Here is a 22,067-nt window from a genome sequence, read left to right as displayed (position 1 = left end):
GAGGGAGGTGTCAGGAGGAGGAAACCTCATGGAAGAAGACGAGGAAAGCGAGTCGGAGGACAATCTGATAAACAGATTGTTAATGGATAGACCACCTCCGAGAGTGGGATTGATAGAAGATAGAGGGCTCGCAAGGGAAGATGGGAATGAGATAGAGGGGTATACACCACTCCCTATATCGGAATGGACACCTAGCAAAGGCGGAGAAACACCTCCAAACAACACTGTACAGAGTGTAGTGGGAAGGTTTGTGGTGCAGAAAACGCCAACCACAGAAAGGGTTGAGTCTGTGGGATTGCCAGACGCTCTTCAAGTGCCTGTTACCATAGGACCCATAGTTTCGATCTATAATTCTGAGAGAGATAGAGGGGAACAACAAAGGCAATTGGATAGGGAAAGGATTGAGATGGAAAGGAGGAATAATGTGACGAATGCATGGAAACAATTACCAGGTTCGGTAACGTGGAACACCCCATTAGACACAACTGTCGGTCCCAATTCAGAACAGGGAGGTCCGAGAGGACCAATGGATCTAAGGGGACCGCGGCCAAGATCTTTTTCAGAGTTAAGAGCTGATTTGAGGGAATGGGACGGGTCCATAGTATCTCCGAGTAACAGGACAAGAACGGAACCAGAGTGGGAAAGCAGGGGTAACGGGACTGTATCTCATTGTGGGGCCAGCGAAAGCAGTCAGGGCCGGGAAGGCCAAAGTCAAGAGAATAGAGGGGATGCAGGTCCTACAAATCAGAGAGAACAGTCGGAACAAAATACTAGGATTGTAGAATGTGAGGAAATGTCCCGTCTCTGGGGGAACGGAGGAGATGAGGCGGTACGGAATTTTCAGAATAGGTTTAGGTGCCTTCATCATACGCTTGGGGAAGACGTTCAACATTGGAGAAAGGAGAACAGCGATAGGTCCCGCCACGCCTCGAATACTCAGGAAGCACAGGGAAGTAGGGAAGAAAGAGGGAGTAAGAGAACCTCTTATCCTCAATCCCGTGAAACTAGCCAGGATGGAGAGAGAGAGGCTGGGAGGCATGAAGGAGTGTTTCACCACCCACCCCGAGAAGACGGAAAGGCATGGGACTTGGAGAGATGGGAACAGGGGAGGACTCCCTATAATTCACCAATACCTAAACGTAGATCTCGGAGCTGGGATGGGAGAGATGCGGATGGAGGAGCTAAATTGAGTGTCTTGAAAGCTGAAATAAAGGCAAAAAGGCTTGATGTTACCAGTTTAAAGTCAGATGTAGATGAGATAATAGATGGAACATTGCCTTTGGAGAGGATAGAATTGTATGAACAGGATGAGTTATTGTTCATGGCAAAGGATATTACTAGGAAAGCTAGAGCGGTTCATGAAAAACTGACCGAATTGGCAGACAAGTATGCCGTGGATTTGTCTAGGACAAGGGCATTACAGAGTAACCACAGATTACAGTACGCAGACCAAGATCTAGATGAGAAGAGAACTGCTGGATTAAAAACACACATAAGAGAGCTGGTAACAGGGATAAGAGTGTGGAGAGAACTGGATAAATGGGAAGAAAGGTGGTCGAAAAAGGGCACAGTTAGGCGAAGTACAAATGTGATGACCCCTGAGGGAAGGGTAATGCAGATGGAGGCATTCCCTTTGCGAGAAATATCAAATGGAAATTATGTACATGTGCCCTGGAGTAGAGGAGACTTAGCCGCATTTACCAACTCATTTCCGAAGTTGCGGGACAACCCAGTCGAGTGGTATAAGCAGGTAGAGAGGTTTGTTAAAATTTCGAAAGTATTGTGGATAGATTTGAACACGTTGTTTGACATTGTGGTCCCATCTGATCTGTGGACCCCTTGTAAGACTAGTGTCGAATGGCCAAATGCTGAACCATTGAGAGATGTTCGAACTAATGGACCAGCTGAGATAGTCATGCGAAAGTATGAAAGGGTAATAGCATGGCTGAAAGATAAGGTACCACCACAGGATATAGATTGGGTAAAAATAGACCGAACAAGGCAGGAACCCAAGGAGACAGTTCACGAGTTTTATGAAAGATTATTGAAAACATTCAAGCAATACAGTGGACTAGATGTAATGGATCCCAAAGACATAGGGCAGTTCGTGTCAAAGTTTGTATTGGGGTTGAGACCTGATATTTGTTTGATGATACAGCAACATTTAATCTGTTGGCAGAACAAACCACTAGATGAGATTTTACGATATGCGAGGTACTGCAGTGACGAGATAGATTCTAAAGCCAAGAATCTAAAGGAGAAATTGATGGTGGTGCAAATGCAGTCCGCTGGGAAGGGTGGCCAGCAGAAACAGGGGATGGGACGAAAGCCAAACGGTCAGAATAAGGACAATGAGGAAGGGCAGAGACCTAGGATAGACTTTGCCACTTTAAAGAAAACGACAAAGTGTCATCAGTGTCACCAGGTGGGGCATTGGCGACGCGAGTGTCCCTTTAACCCTGAAAACGGAGAGCTAGAAGTAGAAGAACAGGTCCAAGAAGACCCAGTGCAAAAGGTGACAGTCTCAAGCAGTAAGGTGGCCAAAGGGGGGACTTCGGCTCCACGGGCCCAATTCCCACAGCCACCGAAGATAGCAGCTGGGGGAAAGGTCTTTAAACAAATGCCTCTGTTTATCGAGGAAGAAAAATGTTATTACATTGATCCATTGACAGGACAACGGGTGAGCAGTGAAGAAGACTGTACCCTCGGGGCAGTTCTAGAAGTGGATCAGAGAGGGCCATTTGTTGAGGCAGAAGTGGCAGGGTGTCCCACTACGTTCTTAGTGGACACTGGGGCTACTCGTTCGACTCTGAGATCAGCGGTGGTTCCAGACTTGCCGATGTCAGGGGAAACAATTCAGGTGGTAGGAGTCGCAAATAAAAGAATGACTAGTCCCTTGACAGAACCAGTGTCTGTGAAAATTGGAAACCACATGAACGAACATCAGTTTGTGGTTTGTGACTCGAGTCCGGTATGTCTGTTAGGTAGGGATTTGTTATGCAAATTGAATTGCACCATATACTGCACCCCACAAGGAGTGGAGGTACAGACTACCGACGATGATGCTACCTTTAAGGTGGCCAATTCAAAATTCTGTGTAGAACTATATCCTACTCTGACTGTAGAAGATCTTCCACAAGACTTAAGAGATGCAGTGGCGTCAGAGGTGTGGGATTTCACAGGAGAAGATATAGGATTGATTAAAGGGGTAGAACCGGTAAAAATTCTGGTAAAACCAAATGTTGAGTTTCCAAGAACGCCTCAATACAAATTGTCCCAGGAAACGATTGCAGGAATAAAGCCTGTGATCGAGTCAATGATACAGCAGGGAATACTGAAGGAAATCGTGGGCAGTCCTTGTAACTCCCCGATTATGGGTTTGCAGAAACCTAGTGGGAAGTTTAGGATAGTTCAGGATTTACGAAAGATTAACAACATAGTCGTTTCATGTTGTCCCGTGGTACCGAATCCATCAGTAATATTGTTTCAAATACCATGTCAAGCAGAATGGTTCACAGTGATAGATCTTTGCCAGGCTTTCTTTTCAATCCCATTGGATGAAGAGAGCAGGTACCTTTTTGCGTTTAAAATGGAAGATCGCGTTTTAACATGGTGCCGAATTCCACAAGGATTCACAGACAGTCCATCCATCTTTAATCAGTTGTTGAAAAAGAATCTTGAGAATCTAGTACTGCCACAGAACTCGGTTCTGGTACAGTACATAGATGACCTACTTGTTGCGTCAGAAACAGAGGAAGCTTGTAAAGTAGATTCAATTGCCTTACTGAATCATTTAGCTGAAAATGGACATAAGGTATCTCCGAGCAAGTTACAGTATTGTCTGACAGAAGTACAGTATCTAGGGCACAGGTTAGAAAAAGGGAAACGTAAGGTGTCCCCAGAGAGGATTGAGGCGATAATGAAAATGAATGCGCCTACAACACAGAGAGAAGTTAGAATGTTCCTAGGAATGGTGGGTTACTGCCGACAGTGGATAGTTAACTTTTCACTGAAAGCAAAGCCCTTACAGAAACTGACGCACAAGGAGGTGAGTGATCCGGTACCATGGGATGAAGAATGTCTGGTGGCGTTTTTACAGCTGAGGGACGATTTATGTCGTGCTCCGGCTCTGGGAATGCCAGATTATGAAAAGTCGTTTTCACTCTATTGCTGTGAGAGAGAGGGATGTGCTTTGTCAGTCTTGGCACAGACCCACGGTAATGCCCGTAGACCAGTTGCATATTTTTCGGCTACATTAGATCCAGTAGCCGCAGCGTTGCCCGGATGTCTCAAATCCGTTGCTGCAACGGGTGTCAGCATTGAAAGGAGCGAAAGTATTGTAATGGGACATCCAGTAGTAGTGTATGTACCGCATTCAGTTGAATTGTTAATGACCAGGACGAAGACGCAGCATCTGACCAATAGTAGGCTCACGCGTTATGAGCAAGTTATACTTGCCGCAGAAAACGTGACTCTCAGGAGATGCTCTGTCTTGAATCCTGCTACTTTGATGCCATTACCTACTGTAATAGAAGGCGAAGGATGTGAAGACCACGATTGCCTTGATGTGACTGAACTATGCACGAAACCCAGACCAGATATAGTGGATGAGCCATTGTCTGACCCTGATGAGATTTACTTTGTCGATGGCTCATGTTTAAGAGACGATACTGGTCGGTTAAGAGCAGCTTATGCTGTTTGTACCATTACTGGAGTTGTGGAAGCCGCTTGCCTGGAAGGAGTACATTCCGCACAGGTAGCAGAGATTATTGCCCTAACTCGTGCCTGCATAGCAGGAAATGGAAAGAGAGTCACCATCTACACGGACAGCCAATATGGTTTCGGTGTGGTTCATGATTTCGGGCAGTTGTGGTCTCAGAGGGGTTACATGACCTCCTCTGGTTCGCCCATTCGAAATGGAGAATTTGTGAGATTGCTGATAGAAGCATTACAAGGTCCTGTTGATATTGCAGTGGTGAAGTGTGTAGCTCATACTAAGAATACAGATTTTGTGTCACAAGGTAATAGATATGCTGATGAAGTCGCACGCTATTGTGCGGAACAAAGTTATTCTTTCTCAAAGGTGGAAATAGAAGGTGCAGAAGAAAAGACTGAATTAAGTATGATGTTAGAAACTGTAGACACTTGGGAGGATTTAAGAATAATGCAGGAGAACGCACCTGAAAAAGAGAAAAAGGCATGGGAAATAGCAGGCTGTGTGCGAAGTGAAATGGATTTTTGGGTTTCAGCAGATGGGAGAGCTGTGTTACCTGAAGAATTAGCTAATCCCATGGCGAGAGAAATACATGGTCCAGTACATCTAGGAAGGGATGCTATGATGAGAGTTTTTAGGCAGACTTGGTATTGCCCGAAATTCAGAATAGCAGCAGAATCAGTATGTAAGCGATGTGTTACCTGCCAACAACTGAACGTAGGCAAACGAACACCAGTCACACTGAGTCACATTGGGAGGTCAGGGGGGCCTTTCAATAGAATGCAACTAGACTTCATCGAAATGCCAAGAGTCAATCGCCTTCGGTATGTGTTGGTGATTGTATGCGTATTTTCCAGATGGGTTGAGGCATACCCTACACGTAGGTGCGATACACTCACAGTGGCTAAATTGCTGCTCAGGGAGTTGATACCGCGCTTCGGGGTGCCTGCCTCTTTGGAATCGGACAGAGGAAAACATTTTAACAGCGAAATAGTGAAGATGTTGTGCTCCACGCTGAATATCGATCAAAAGCTGCATTGTAGTTATCGACCAGAGGCTTCAGGAATTGTGGAACAAGTGAATGGCACTTTGAAGAATAGATTGGCTAAAGTAGTGGCATCCACATCTTTGAGTTGGCCAGATGCTCTTCCATTGGTGCTCATGAGCATGCGCAGCACGCCTGATAGGAGGACAGGTCTTTCTCCCCACGAGATCCTGATGGGGAGGGCCATGAGACTTCCTACAGTTCCAACTACTGCTCTATTGAATATTACAGATGATCTGATCTTGGATTATTGTAAAGGACTGTCTGACGCCATCCATTCTGTGTCCCTTCAGGTGCATGCGGCTGAAGTTCCAACAGCGAGGAACCTGTGTCATGACCTGAACCCAGGGGACTGGGTCCTGGTTAAAAAACACGTCCGGAAGAACTGCCTAGATGTTCGCTGGCGTGGGCCCTTTCAGGTAATCCTGATCACGAACACCGCGGTGAAGTGCGGGGGGCTGCCAAATTGGATCCATGCATCCCATACTAGAAGAGTTCCAGCACCTCTAGAAGGAACAGCTCCCATCCCAGACGAAAGCCCGGAAGTGGAAGAAGAGTCGCAAGAAGGGATTGAGGCAGCTGAGGAGGTGTCGGAAGGAGTTGGGAACGCATCGGATTCAGAAGAAGAGCGAAGGCAGGACGGCAGTGAGACAGAAGACGCAACTGAAGGAGAGAGCAGAAGTGAATACGACTCAGACTCAGATCCGTATCGGAGCGATCAAGAACCAAGTGGGAGGACAAGGAATAGGAGAATAAGGCTTGGAGCTGCCACTTGGCCAACAAGAAGAAGAAGGCTAAGTTTGAGGTCGGCCCAAGAAGAAACGCTTACTCCTATATCCGAAGACTCAGATCCAGAAGAAGATATCCAGGATCAAGCCGAGGAGGGTCTTAGAAGATCAAGTAGAGTGCGAGTGCCTAGCAGAAGATACTCTACTCCCGACTGGACCTACCTTGTTGCAGATGTCTGGGAGACACAGAACAGGGAGGATCAGGGAAGTGGAACTGATCAGAACTGACCCGATCATCACAGTGCAAATAAAGTTTCTACTGCCAGGAGCGGAGACCGAAAGGTTGCTGACACTCAACATCGTTCATCCTGCTCTCCTGAGTGGAATAAGAAAATTGCTTTTAGAGACAGTTGAGTTTCCAGTTTGCTGTTCACGATATCCAATATTGGAGGGAACTCTTCTTCGTTTGGAAATGCTTGAACGAGTAGTAGAATTGCTAGGAGTGCTTATTGTTGTGGACTAAAACCATACTACGAATGTCTTCAAAGGGGTGCAGATCTGGAAAAGTGAAGAAAGTGATCTTGATTAGAACGGACCCCTTTGTAATTGTGGATATAGAACTGATAGTACCAGGATTGGAAATTGAAAAAACGCTAACTCTCAATTTCGTCCGTCCACTTGTCTTGAGCGAAATAAGGAGAATAATCCTAGAAAAGGTTGACTTTCCATGGTGTGGTACGAACTGTCCAGAACCTGAGGGAATGATACTTCGGATGGACATTTATGAAGAAGTAGTGTTACTCCTTGAGTCATACATAACTTCAGATGAAAATAAGACTTTTGAAAAGAAATTGTAAACTTGTTGCAAGATAACCTAGCGCCGAGTGGAAGAAGAAAAGTGATAGGGGTTTCATTTTAGTGGATGGAGAAGGGCTAGGGTTGTCTATTTTCTACTGGACTTTGAACTGTTTTGCGGAAACAAATTGTCAAGCTTCCAAGTGTTTCAAGAAAGACATTGCAAGAGAGAAAGACTTTGTTTGAAAAGAAAAGGAAGTGAATGCTGGAAGATAGTCGAAAACTACACTGTTTGAGAACATGGAGGCTGGCAACCCGAACCGCAGGGCAAAATGTATAGCTGTTACATTTTTAGGAGTAGTGGTTTCTCTTATAATTTTAGTGGTAACTGTTTCATTCCTAGCGGGACACGAAGGGGATGGAACCACAGTTAAGGAGGATAGGGGAGTGTCAACACCGAGAACTACCACAGTTAAGGAGAAGGGAAACATCAATGAGAAAGACAAAGCGTTGTTAGATGCAGAAGTAAAAAGGTTACACATGGATGAATCACAGGGGAATTACAAGTCAAATGCTTATGCTAAGTTGCTTTATGAATATGTTGATGCCATGGAGGTAAAGGACTGCTATGTATGTATGCAGTTACCAATTTCGGTGGAGGAGGGTATCAAATACCATCATCTCCCGTTGACATATGGAATAACGTGCAGTTTATTGTTAAGTATGTTTTATGGACGAGACGGATTTGAGTATTACTTCTCGAATTTCGACTCGACATTGCCAGAGGTTCCGAATTTCAAGCATTTGAACAAATGGGACTACTACAAAAGCGAAGACAGGTTACACAAATGGTTTATTCCATGGAGAACGTTAGATACTTCACATGCTCGAAACAACAATCTGACTTGTCAAATATCAGAAGTTGAGAAAAAGTTTATAGCTCAGGTAGATACTAGATACAGAAAGCAGAAGGCATTGAAGGCATCAGGACAAGGAGAAACAGATTGGACCAAGGAAGAAAGGGCACAACAACAAAAAGGTAGTATTGGTCCAATTGCTTTGGATAAGGAGAAACGGGGGAAACTGTGCATTCACAGGAGTTACTCCTACTATGAAAACGTTTATGTAGGACAAGTCAATTGCGAACATGCTTTTCAATTGGAGTACTACTCTAAGAACTTCATGAAAGGGATGCAAGCAATACCAAATGTATATTTTGTATGTGGAAGATATGCCTATGTGAAGTTACCAGATAATTGGTACGGATCATGCTATCTGGCTGTTGTCTTCCCTAAAATATATCATGTTGAGAATTTAGACACGCCTAAGAAAGAAATATCAACTAGATGGAAGCGAGGGCTGGGTGCAGCAGAAGTAATTGGAGATGTAATAGGTGCTGCATTCCCTTTCTTAGGATTGATAATGAATGACATTAAGATCAGGAGGTTAGCTACAGTCGTAGATAGACTGTCTGCCAGTACTGCAAGATCCTTGATGCTGATAGAAGGGGAGATGCAATCGATTAGGGCAATGGTTCTTCAGAACCGACTTGCTTTAGATGTTCTGTTAGCAAAAGAGGGAGGAGTCTGTAGGGCCTTGAAGGTCCAGGAATGCTGTACTTACATTCCAGACAATTCAAAGCCTCTAGAGAAGTATATACAAAACATTACTGCCATACACTACGAAATTGAGGACCTGGCAAAGGTAAATGTGTGGGAAAAAGTAGGCCATGGAATGGGTAAAGTTGGAAGTTGGTTTGCCAACTTAGGAAAGGGTATCGTTTGGTACATATTGAAGCCCATCATCATAGTAGTGATTTGTGTAATCACTTTGTGGGGATTGGTGCGTTTGTATCAATGGTATAGAGCAAATAGGTTACAGAGAGCTATGAAGAAACAGGAAGAAGAGTTGACAGCGATGCAGGACACCCAATATAAGAGTCTGAAAGCATTAGAGAGTATGAAAAGAAGTGGTACTGTCCTGACTTCACTTTGAAGGTTCTACATTTTTAGTGTCAGGGTGATGATGACCCCTAAAGGTCATCAAAGGGGGGACTGAGAGAGCACAAGTTTGAAAAAATGTATAAGTACGCCATATTTACAAGCACGTAGTTAGTTAACATGTACTTTGCACCAGAGTGTTTATATTTAGAAGTGAAATACACAGAGTGTTTTATATTTAGAAGTGAAATACACAGAGTGTCTTATATTCAGTGGTGAAATGCATAGAATGTTTAAGTAGAGTAACAATAATCATAACTGTGTGAGATTAATGTAGAAATGTTTGGGATGAATATGAAAACCTCATGTTCTCATGTTAAAGGAATAATGTAAGAGTTGAATGTAACAAAAACCCAGTATTTTGTGTAGGCCTCATGGCAATTCACAAGCAAATCTAAACGTGCTGCTAAAATAATGTGAGACAAGGTTGACATGGTTCTTTCAAAATGTACTATTGAACTTAGGGTTAAAAGTATATGCTTTATAGATGTGTTATTTTAGAAACGTATGCTAGTTAAGAATGTTTGCTGTTTAAATCAAGTTAACGTTTTAAGAGTGCAGGAACCTGCTGCATGTAAATCAAGTAGGCCAGAGCCGATAATGTCATGAAGTTCAAATCGTCATGTGCTCGTTAGAGGAGAGGTCGTGAGGTGTCCAGTATGAAGCTCTGAGAGTGTTTTATGGCCTAAGATATGGTGAAGTCTGGAATTTGAGGCCCACTGCAGGAAGAGCTGTATGCAGGTGCGAGGGTCCTAATCAGCTCGAATGAAAGGGACTTTGTTCAGTGGCGCCTTGCGCAGGCCTGTAGGAGTTTCCAGGAATTTCAGGGGGTATCAGCGCACTGAAGAAGAAGCCCGGGAACCAAGGTCAACTTTAACGAGGGTCTTCAAGAGTACCATCATGGAGTTTGCCGCGGAAAGATGTACCACGTGAGGGGCGTCCCAAGGGGCGTTTCTATTGGAAATGTGATTTGGTATTAGGGAAAGTGACCCGGGAGGAGAGCAGAGCAGATGATTTTGGGAGCCTAAGGAAGCGGATGGGTAGGCAGATAGGCTGATCAGGAGAGACCCATTATCAGAGAAGAGAAAAGAGAAGTGCGTGATCTTCTTAGGAAGTCACCACGGCTGACACCTAGAGGGTTAAGATCTTGTTAAGTAGGGATGTCATTTAGTGTAGTGTAGGGACAGACTAACTTTAATTTTCTTTTCTGTAATGACTTTGAGGTTGCAACTTGTATCCATTTTAGCAACCCTGATGGTATTCGAACTTGTACTTATTATTTTGTTCTTCAGACTCAGACTATTCAAGAAGTTCATGTTCATAGTGATTCCGATATACCTTTTAAATCTCATTTTGAGAAGTTTGTATCTTCAGTTATCTTTGACTTTATATTAAATCTTTAAAACTTAATTTTGGTCAGTGGTCATTTAGAGTGGTGTAAGTTCTTAAATTGATTGTTTACCTCGAGATTACCTTTTACTCAAGACAGGTACCAACGATTCAGTCGACAGGAAGAAGGGATTTGGCAAGATAATTAGTAACCAGTAATCCCGCGTTAGCAGTACCGTGGGGTGCTCATATCTCCACAGGGGCTCCTGGGGCCATGTTGGTGCTTCACAAGGAGCTTTCCTTCCAGGCAAGCCGCCACCCTGAGGTCAAGATTACATGGTTTGTGTCGATAAGGGTGATCCTGCAAGGTTGGGTCACCATCCTTAGCTTGCCTCACCCGTGCTATGCAAGGTAGCTCCGCTACCGCTTCTTTGTGGTGATTTGTCCTGTCATTGGGGCAGCTCATACCTCAGGAGGCCGCCCTGAGCTGGCTCTGGTGTCTCCATGGCGCTTGGAGGGTAGGCAGCAGGGTAACCGAAGCAGGTCAGTGCGTGGGGTAAGATTGACGTCACCCAGCTCGACCCGTTTGGAACCGAACATGAAGTACCACAGCAGGCGCTTCCTGAGTCTGGGCACATTGTCAAGTCCTCTCAAGTCAGAATGACTCAAAACTACTGACTGGCTCGACCAAAGCTTCCGCCAAGAAAGAGCACTATTCAACTTTCACACTCCCTGGCCACTGAGACTACTTCTCCTGAAAACTGGAGGGAAATGGCTCAGTACTTTTGTGTATTCCAGTAAGCTTTCTCTAGACAGGAAACAAAACTCCATATTTGGGCATTATGCTTCACTTGTGGCTCATGTAAAATGTGAGAGTGAGTGTGCATAAGAGCCTGCTCGATACAGATGAGCTATGGAATTACAAGATTTACATCTCAATAAGATATTTCCCAATGCGTCGGTCAAAACTGTCTTTTAGGGCACTGACTGAGTTTAGAAGGGCATACTGCAAACGGCTGAACCACACACACTATTGCTATACCACTAAGAACTAGTCTCCTACGACCAGTCTAGTGGACTTGAGGAAAATGAAAGAGGGGGTTGTAATCCCCTCCACACCCCGCCACATGTCATATAACTGGGGATCAGAGTTCACAGGAAGGTGATCAAACTGAGAGAGCTGAGGGAAACATTGACATAACTGCATGTCGGGACAGCATCCTTTTGCAGATGCGGTCCTTCTCCACTGTACCGACTATTGTCGCCTTGGGAATTGACATCTGTGTATTTCTCTACAGCAGACTCCTTCAAGGACCTAAGAAGGAACTTATGCCAGGCATTCTGTAACACAGATACTTATATCGGGGACGGCATGCAGGGGCGCCCGTGGTCACCCGCTATCGCCCTTTGCTACCCGTGGTCACCTTATACCTTAAAATGTCATTGGCCAGAATGCGTCAGACCTTTCTTAGGGAAAACCTCTTTCAAGACCTGGCTGGCTCGCTGGGCAACTCGTGGACTGATCATTGTCACATTAATTCTGATGAAATGGTCCCAAAGAGGGATGTATGATGGTACAACGTGTGGTATTACCACGCGTACCGTTACAACGCGTTTTTTACAACGCAAGTCATTACCACGACTTGCGCTAGAGGGGTGCTGGACTTAGATTAGTTAAATTTACTATTCCAACACCAGCCTACGTACAGTAGGGAAGGTGTTGGAATAGTAAATCTACTATTCCTTGTCCTTGAGCGCCCTCCAGCGCAAGTCGTGGTTACGACTTGCGTTGTAAAAGACGCGTCGTAACTGTAGTGCGGGGTAACATCCCCGTTGTAAAGGATGTTCCCGCCCAAAGAGTAGGGAGCAGCACATGGGTGCTCATAGTAGGGCCCTGATCAGGGTCGTTGTTGTGGGCATTCCAATTGTACTGGTGTTAGGGTCAAAGTAGGGGAGAGGGTCGTTGATAGAGGTCAGAGTAGGTCCACTGGTTTCAGGGAACAACAGAGGGTTGGAGGTAGTAGTGCTGTATGGGCGAGTATATGAGAGCAGGTGATAGAAGCAGTCAGAGTAGTGTTAGTGGATGTAGAGATTGCAATAAGAGACCTATTAATAGAGAGTGGAGTATATCTCAGGCTGTGGGGAATAACATATGAGAGCATGTGAGTGCACGTAGTGGGAGTGGGGTGGAACTGGCTGCAGAGTACATTATACAAGTTTAGGATGTAGGTGACAGTAAAGTACTTGGCTGCCTACTAGTGTACCAGTGCATGTGGTGGGAGAGAGGAGATGATCACTGTCTCCAGTTGATAGAGAAGGCCTTTGACTGTGAGCACGAGCATGCAAGTGTAGGCTTACGGAGGAAAAGTAGGGTCTCTGGCTGTAGGAACCTCTATTTCAGTGCAGATAGTAGGGACAGAGAAGGTTTGCTGGCTCTAAGGAACAGTGTGGGTTACTGATGGCAGGATCGATGCTTCTAAGAAAAGCGCAACGGAGGTGTACCTTCGGAGCACCATGCCACATAAATGAGGGCACTAACATTTCAAGGTTTATGGCTTCAGACAGTTCAAACTCAGCTGAATGTTGCAAACAACATAACTGGTTGTGAGCACTCCTGAAGTCTTGTTGGCTCCGCATTGGCTGTATGTTGGTGGCGCGGGAGGGAGAGGGGTAGTGTTTCCTAGTTGCACTGCTAGAACTGGGAGAACATACCTCCAATGCCTATTGCCTTCAAGACTGGTCTTTGTGTGAGGTTCTCACTTCTTTGGTGGCGGGTGGACATTGGCTCATCCTGGCTGTCAAGAGCAGGAAGAGTTAGGTTTAACACATGATGATGTTGGCTTTGCCAGTTTCAGTCTTACTGGATTTCCAAGGCGTAGTTGGAATTATTATTCTTTTTGTTGAAAATCCTAATTGGATCCAACAGTGCCATTCAACCCCAGACCCATTACCAACCTGCCTGGGTGGCTGCACAGCCCCATAAACACCTTGATATTACCACCTGCCTGTCTCCTCTCCAGTCAGGCCTTGGTCCAAAATGGAACGGAAAGTGGACTCTGATGCTTTTAGAACAAGGCCCTTTGTTTTATAGTCGGTCTCTTGGTCATGATGCATTTCCCTACATCCGATACTGTAGACCATCACCTTCTTTTAGAAAAGACGTCTCCATTTACTCTGGCCAATCATGCTGGATGTATGACATCACAACGCATACTTTCACAACGCATGCCATGACCACGCAACTTTTACAACGCATACCATTACAACCCATAGTGCTTTGGGGCGCTGGATAGTGAATAGTTTAATTTACTATTCCAACTCCAGTCCCCGTGGATAGTAGGGAAGGTGTTGGATAGTAAATCAAACCTATTCCCTATCCTAGAGCGCCCCCCAGCGCAATGCGTTGTAATGGTTTGCGTTGTAAAAGTTGCATCGTAATGGCACTGCGTAGTAAAAGTTGCGTTGTAAAGGTTGTCTCCCATCATGCTACTTTCAAGAGGCTTGAGTCGTTCCCTTTCAATTTCTCCCTGTCTGTAGAGGTCCCTATGCGGCACTAGATGAACCACGATCCTTAGGTTTTACACAGGGATCTCCACTGTCCTTATTTAGTATCTACTTTTCCTCACCTTTTGAGCTTAAGAGCACCCAAAGGTGCAATCATTTGTGGGTGACCCCCAGGTTTATATTAGGTTTACTTGGTATGACTTCAACCAACTCCAATAAAAGAGCTCAAGGGGAGAATATTTTGTTTGAGACCTCATTACCAGTACAAGACATCTTTGACAAGTGGGTGGTTGCCTCTACTAATCCCAGATATCTGTACTTCATTGTTGACACAGATAGGACCCTGAGCACATAGTTTGCATTTGGGTTGGATTCAAGTCTTTGCAAGTGCTGCTCTGACTTTTTATTCTATTTTATCACTACCTTTGACTGAAGTAATTTTAAGCTGGCGCACAGCGAAATGTCCTCTTTCAGCCTCTGCTCTCAGTGCATCTTCCTCACTTTGGGAGTAAAGGTTTAGGCTGTGACAGACAGAGCCATAGTCATAGGCGGTCTCACACACCTTCAGCCAGAGAGAATGTCACAAATATGAGTTTGTTTCATTCTCCCTGCTTTTGGTCCATTGAAAGCATATTTTGAAGGCCACACACAATTTCTCTTTTAGCTTTTGATGGCGGAAGAGCACAGCTGCATACTTTATCAGGGGCGTAGCTAGAGCTTGTGGCACCCGGGGCTATCCCTCAGATTGCCGCCCCTTGCGGGGGTGGAGGGGTGCTGGCGAAAAAGGACGGTGGGCACTTGAAATAAATCCCACCGCACTACTCCTATTTTTATTTATTTATGCATTTTTATATAGTGCGGACTTTACCCAAAGGCATCAGAGCGCTTCACAATAGGAACAGTAATGATACATGAGGAGAAAATTACAAGTGAACAAATTACAAAAGCAGACGTTAAGTTACATGAGGCAAAAGTGACAATTGTGAGCAAACAAAATACAAAAAGGTAGAAAACGGTGCATTACAGGAGGAAAAAGTGACAAGTGTGTAGGTTACAAGAGAAAACAAAGTACAATTAGAGGTATAATACTGCAATATATGGCAGACACTCAGGCACAAGAACAAACGTTATGTAGGCAATGGTGGCACCTGTGCAAGTATCAAAAGCCATCAAAATGTGAGAGGTAGCAAACAGTGTGTTACAAGAGAAAAGTGGCGTGTGCATGCTACAAAAGAGTCTTTTCAAGCAGGTATAATGACACTAATAGGAACTGAGAAAATCTACCAAGCTCCAGTTCCCTCACTGCCCACATTGTATTCCACTGTCCTGCCACTCACAGCTTGTTTAATGCTAGGCAGACATTGTCCAAAGCAGGAGGCCCTCTCAAGGCTAGGCCCCGCTCCACATCTCTTGCCCACCAGTATCAGGATGTACAGTCCTTGCTCCCCCATCACTTATTCATATCTGCCCTCCTCAAGACGTCTTTGCCAGGGTGCCCAATGAAGGCCGAAGGAAAAATGGCACATTCCTTGTTTACTCCTGTTGAGACTGGACAAGGGAGCTAGTCATTCTACATAATATGTTTTATTCCAAAATGGTATAGTGCCTCGGATGTTATGAGTGCTTTACCAGATACTTCAATTATGCTATATGAGGGCTCCTATTCAAAGTCTCGACAAACCACAGTATGTACCATGCTATTTATTTTTGAGTGTGCTGCCTGTTCTAAGCTAACAACCTGCTCATTTGCTACACACTCCGATAACCTACCTACAATACTACTACTTAGTATTACATAATGCTTTCAAAATTATGTTATTACCAATATTATTAATTCTCCAGATAAACCTTGAATACCTAACACTGAAGACCTATTTGAACATTCTCTCCATCCACTGGCTCATGATCTCCCTCTACCTCGCTTATTCTCTACTTTAAATTGCCTCTTGCACATTAGACACAATTTTCTCCTCTTCTGCAACCTGCACCTCACATAGTTCTATCCACTCCCCATCTCTTCAAACAGAAATCCTGGTGTATTTTATAAACCCTTTGATGCACGTGGAATGATTTATTACTTTAAGCACAACAGTAGTACGCTACCACGTAATAAACATTAGAAAAATGCACTCATGTCTCCTAATTATATTGCACTAAAGCAATAATTCATTGGTACTTAATAAAATGCGCTAATGAAACAGCCTGATTTTGAGCCACCCCGGCATCTCTTCTACCCACAGAACAATGTTTAACGTTGCTACCAGACACTTGTTTAACTTGTCTATACATACTACCCCCCCTTTTCTACCATGGTTGTTCTTTTTAAACTTTATTTCTAATTTTATAGGTGTATTATACGAAGACAATGGTGGCACTTGTGCAAGTATCAAAAGCCAACAAAATGTGAAAGGTAGCAAACAGTGTGTTACAAGAGAAAAGTGACGTGAGCATGTTACAAAAGAGTACCAAACACAGGTACACTAGGGGCTCTGGACGTACAATTCAGCCTCACCTTGTACTGGATGTCCGGTATAAGCTGCAGCCGAGAACTGAATGATTGACACCCCTCTGGTCTGGAGGACTCTGAGCGAGGCTGGGCGGGAGGGAGGCAACAACCACAACGGTCGGAGCCGGAGGACTGATGAGTACGTCACTAACGCGACGACGCGGGACTTAGGCCGCGCCCGCGCTGCCGCCTGCACACCCCTGACCTGCTTGTAAGTTTTTTTTTAACACTGCAGCAGGCACAGTGCAAATGCGGGCGGCAGCCGTGGCACTGGAGGCCCGTTGCGGCCGCGGCCGCCTTAATAATTAATGCGGGACCCTGTGCGCCTTGTCCCCCAAGAAGCCCAAATAAATTATAAAGGCGGCCGTCGCGGCCGCAACGGGCCTCAAGCGCCGCGCGCCCGCCTCAGAAATGGTGCCGCCTGGGGCGGACCGCCCCCCTCACCCCCCCCAGCTACGCGGGTGTACTTTATGCAGCTGTAAAGGACAGGGCATTGTGATATTACTACTCACTTGTAATACGTAATTACTAGTGAGTGGTGACCTCATTTTCTTTCTACAGGCAGATCTGGCACAAGAACATGCCTGCAATAAGAAAATAAAGATAATATATGGACTGAAGTACCCCTTGCTGTACATTATAAGGATATTGCAAGTCACTGAGGCGTTCCATGACCATATAGAGCGATGAACAATCCATACTTTATGGAACTGTTAGAATTTGAGTCGCTGCATCTATTTATTTGCTGGGGAGTATTCTAGCACTTCTCAGCAGGGATCCAATATTACTAATGGTAGATCACTGACTCGTCACGGTTAGAAGCATGTACCCTGCACGGTGAGTAACTGTACTTCTATCTATTTTAAGCACCGGTTATGAACCGTTTGGAGTGCCTATTCTTAAAAGAACGGTGAAGGTTTTTGAGCAGTGCATTCTCAAGTGCTTCTGGAAGGCATCTGTGGATGTTGTTTGCAGACGTTGATTGGAGAGTTCTGGGGGAGCGTAGTACAGCTGTATTTTTTTCGGGTATCAGTTTGGCAGTTCAGGCAAGAGCATGGCCTTGGGTGCTGGGTGATATCAGAGCTGAAAGGGGCTTCCTGGGTGTGCTATCGAGGTTAGTGTGCTTCAGGTATGAAGTTTCTCAGTTGGTGGTCAGGAGCAGTATTAAGGGTGTGTTGTGTAGGTGATGCAAGAATGATCAAGGATGATGCATGCTTCTGAATCGCTATTATTATTATTATTAAGTGCATGTGTGAATTTAGGGTAGTATCAAGGTGGTATGTAGGAATTAGATGTGGATGTTGTGTGAGATGGATCAGTGGGAAGGTGGGTGTGAAATGTGGATGGCTTTGGTACATTCAAGGGCATACTTCTTTTTGGTGGGAAAGAGTGATCTCTTCACTTCTCTGATTCACTGATTCGATGTTGGTATGTAATAGTGGGCCAGATGTACAAAGCTTCCCGTTTGCATTTCTTAAATACCAACTCCATAGCAATCGCTGTTTAAGAAATGCAAAAGGATATGTACTAAATTTGCAATTTCCTAATTCCCAAAGTAGGAAACCATATTAGGGAATCCCACATAGGAAATTCAATTGCATTGCCGCCTATGGGCAAGATAGCTAGCAGTGCCTCTGGGCTTAAGGCCCCCTTAGAGGCACCCAAATTTCCTAGTGCACATGTAAGTGTACATATGCCCGGGGGGCATATGTGCGCTTCATGTCACATTAAAAAAAGCATTTTTAAATGCATTTTTAAATTTTGCACATGGTTTTGTCGACTGTAAGACTGTAAGTCGATAGTAATAGCGTTGCGTAAATGCCTGATTCGCATTTCGGAAATGCTATGTAAATTTGCGTTAGGAATCGCAAACAGGTAATTCCTATTTGCGATTCCTAAATCACGGTCACAATTTGCAATTTCTACCGGGTAGAAATCGCAAATTGCGATTGGTTTGGCTCTCTGTACGTTTGTAAAGGCCTTTTAGCATTTCTTTATGGACAAAATAGCAATTCTGCCCATTACAAAAATATGCTAAGTGGCTTCGTATATCTTGGCCAGTATGTCATGTGGATGTTTGAAAATATGGCATGATGCTGTTCTTCAGGAACCCACATTAGACAATATTGGTATATAGCATTTTACTTGCTATATGTTAGAGCAAGTCTTATATTTGTTATTTTTGCTTGGGTAAAATGATCATTTCAGTTGAATTGCATCACACAATTGCAGGTATAGTAAAGCACCGTATTTATTTCTTCCAGAAGAGTGGTCTAGTTGACTTACTAGCGCCCAGGATTTGTTGAGCAGGGCGTAGGACGATGTCTCTGTATAATATCACTCCTTTTGGAAGCCAGTTAGTTCATGGCTGTTCACACACCTCAAACAAGCACCTGATAGAGGGCAGCGGCAGGATGGTAAAGGATTCGGAGTTCTTAAGATGCCATCCAATCAACTGTAACATATCCAAAACTCTGTACCAAAAACCACATCGACTCACAATTTTTGCTTGTGTTTTGGATTCCAAAATGGCCTTTGTTTGAGGTCTGCCTAGGTTTTCGATTTCAGAATGTCTGTTTATTTGATAATGTCTGCTTAATTTAGATTCCAGAGTGAGTTTGGGATAGGAATTACTTACAGAATGTTCCATTGGCTTATGATAATACACAGTGCATGTTATACCCCTTCTGAATCTGCTTGTATTATATATTCCAGAACTGTGAAACCATTCACTAGCAGGCCCTTTTAAGGCATCTTTTACGATCAGACTGATCATTAATAAGTCATAGTAGACCGCTTTCCTGCAGAAAGAAATGTAGGCATGCCTTCCTTACTACTGTGCTCTTCACCCATTGTTGACTCCCACCCCTGTCTTGTTCTGTGTTTGATGCAGGAGCTGTCGGATTGGTTGAAGCTGGCCTGGTCCCAAAGCTGGTGAAGAAGCTGGAGACAGAGGTGGAAGAGGTGCAGGGGTTAATATTGGATACCCTGTACTTCTGCCTCAAAGTAGAAGCCTGTGAAGCGCTTCAGGCTGGCGCGGTGTCCATTCTCAAGGAGAAGCTGCAGCACCCGTCAGTGGCCATCAGGAGCAAGGCTGCCTATGCCATGATGGGAGTCAGGTGAGTGAACACGACAAGGGACAAGTCCAGCTCAAACAGCAAGGTTGGCCTTCTTCCGACCTCTGCTGAGTTTAGTATTTGTATCATCAGTCCTTGTGTTTTCTGTGGATCAAGATTTATACAAATTTGACCAGTGATGTATGGGTGTGCATCGAGTAGGGTAATAAACGGCATTTAACGCTGTTGACCTTCCACATTTTCAGTTCAGTTGAAGCACAATTCCCTTCCAGCAAAAATGGCATCATAGTATTTCGCATTGGGACAAACATCAAATATGAAGCCTACTAATTAACGTAACATAATATAACTGAGAGCTGAAAGCCTCAAGGAAGAAATTAGCCTATATATCCTGTGGAGGTGCTGGTGGTAAGTGAGGCCTGAGAGCCAGGGAGTCCTGGAGGGGTGTTTCCCACCCAGTGCTGGCTGTAATACAAATGGCTTTAGAAGCGTGAACTGTTTTGAGGTTCTGCATGTTGCAGGACAACACAGTTTAGAAAGTGAACACCAAGTTGTGCAAAGCAGTAATGGGACATTTGAACTCAGTATAGAAGCTCACTGGTGGCCAGTTGAGTACTCGGAGCCTGGACTGGCCATAAACTGGAAACACATAGTGGTTTTTGAGTAGCCACGTTTTGGACAGGCTGGAGGGTCATTCCATATTGAACAAATTCATTAAATATTAGTACCTGATACTTTTCCTCGAATCGTGTTTCATCTCTTTTGACACCTTTCCTGACTCTTGGCTGACGCCCTGGAGTATATTCTCTCTGTCTTGCTGTTAGGAACACTGCCCATTGTCATGTAGAGGCTGCACGACACAGCTCAGAGGTGACAGGTTTATAGGCACCACATCTCTTTCTGCCTTAAATCATGCCAATTTAACAGCTTTGCCTGAAAGTATTGTAATAATTTGACAGCTCCAGGGGCAAGAGGTCTCTAGGTTTTAAATGTTATGGCAAGTGTGTTCACTGTCTGTAAGTGATAGAGGATATATAGGGTATGGCTGTAGTTGCTTTTTCAATATGAGCACCACAAACATGCCTAGATGGAATAAAATGTCTTTTTGACTTGTATTAAATGGCCAGAAGCTCGCTTAGTAAGAGTGGAAAATCCTGATGCTGGCTGGGACTTTCTGAAGCGGCGCAATGAAAGACATCATCAGAGTCCTTAATCAGGTCCAACTGACAAATAAAAAAAAAACTAAAGATTGGCTCCTCATCTCTCAGCACGGTCAGGTCTTCAAAACGCCACCATTCTAGGCAGTGGAAGCAGAAACAAATATGTCCATCATCAATGTTGGATCTTGATGTGCTGCAGCTTCAGTTTCTTCCGCAGTCAACTCTGGCTTCTAGCACAGAACTTGGTCCTTAAGTAATTCCTCTTTAGTGAGATCTTTCACTGTATCCTACGCCAACGACACCCAGCTCATCCTCTCCCTCACCCGAGACCCCACCACCGCCAAACTCAATTTCCAGAAAGGAATGCAAGATGTAGCAGTCTGGATGACCAACAGCTGCCTTAAACTCAACGCCGATAAGACAGAAGTCCTCGTCCTTGGAACCACCCCGTCATAATGGGACTACACCTCGTGGCTAACTGCCCTCAGAAGCCCGGCTACCCCTTCAGACCACGCCAAGAACCTCGGCATCATACTCGACTCATCACTCACCATAAACCGACAAGTCAATGCCGTCACATCCAGCTGCTTCAACACCCTCAACAAACACCGCAAGACCTTCAAATGGATCCCCCTTGAGTCAAAGAAGACAGTCACACACGCACTCATCTCCAGCAGACTAGACTATGGAAACGCCCTATATGCCGGTATCAACAAATCCCAACTCCCCAAACTTCAGACTATACAGAACACCGCCGCCAGATTCGTTCTCGGCACCCCCGGCACGAGCACATCAGCCAACAACTGCGAAAGCTCCACTGGCTCCCGTGGAGAAAAGAGTCACCTTCAAAATCCTCACTCAAACCTACAAATGCCTACACAACAACGGATCCAAATACCTCAACGACAGAATCAACTTCCATCTACCCAAAAGATACCTCCAATCTTCCAACCTTGCACTGGCCAAAACTCCGCACATCCACAGAGCCAGAGCAGGCAGAAGATCCTTCTCTCACATCGCAGCCAAGACCTGGAACGAGCTACCGGCAGACATCAGACACGCTCCCTCCCTGAACACCTTCAGGAAGACCCTCAAGACCTGGCTCTTCGGCTATACGGACCTGTGGACCGCCCCTCCCCCAGAGCCTCCAGACCCTCACGGGTGAGTAGCACGCTTATAATCACCTGATTGATTGATTGATTTAAAAGG

The 22,067-nt window shown here is 44.9% G+C and overlaps 1 protein-coding gene across 2 annotated transcripts in view; it reads left to right on the top strand.

Moving 5' to 3' along the window:
- Nucleotides 1-22,067, top strand: part of RSPH14 (radial spoke head 14 homolog) — a 551,562-nt gene that overhangs the window by 486,479 nt on the left and 43,016 nt on the right. For both annotated transcript variants that reach the window (XM_078667753.1, XM_078667752.1), the window contains one exon: nt 19,515-19,740. In XM_078667753.1, the coding sequence (XP_078523879.1) occupies nt 19,515-19,740 (226 nt within the window). The remainder of the gene's footprint in view (nt 1-19,514; nt 19,741-22,067) is intronic.

Source organism: Lissotriton helveticus, chromosome 11, assembly GCF_964261635.1.
Source record: "Lissotriton helveticus chromosome 11, aLisHel1.1, whole genome shotgun sequence".
In the NCBI taxonomy this organism is placed as follows: domain Eukaryota; kingdom Metazoa; phylum Chordata; class Amphibia; order Caudata; family Salamandridae; genus Lissotriton; species Lissotriton helveticus.
This window is presented reverse-complemented; position numbering and strand designations above follow the sequence as displayed.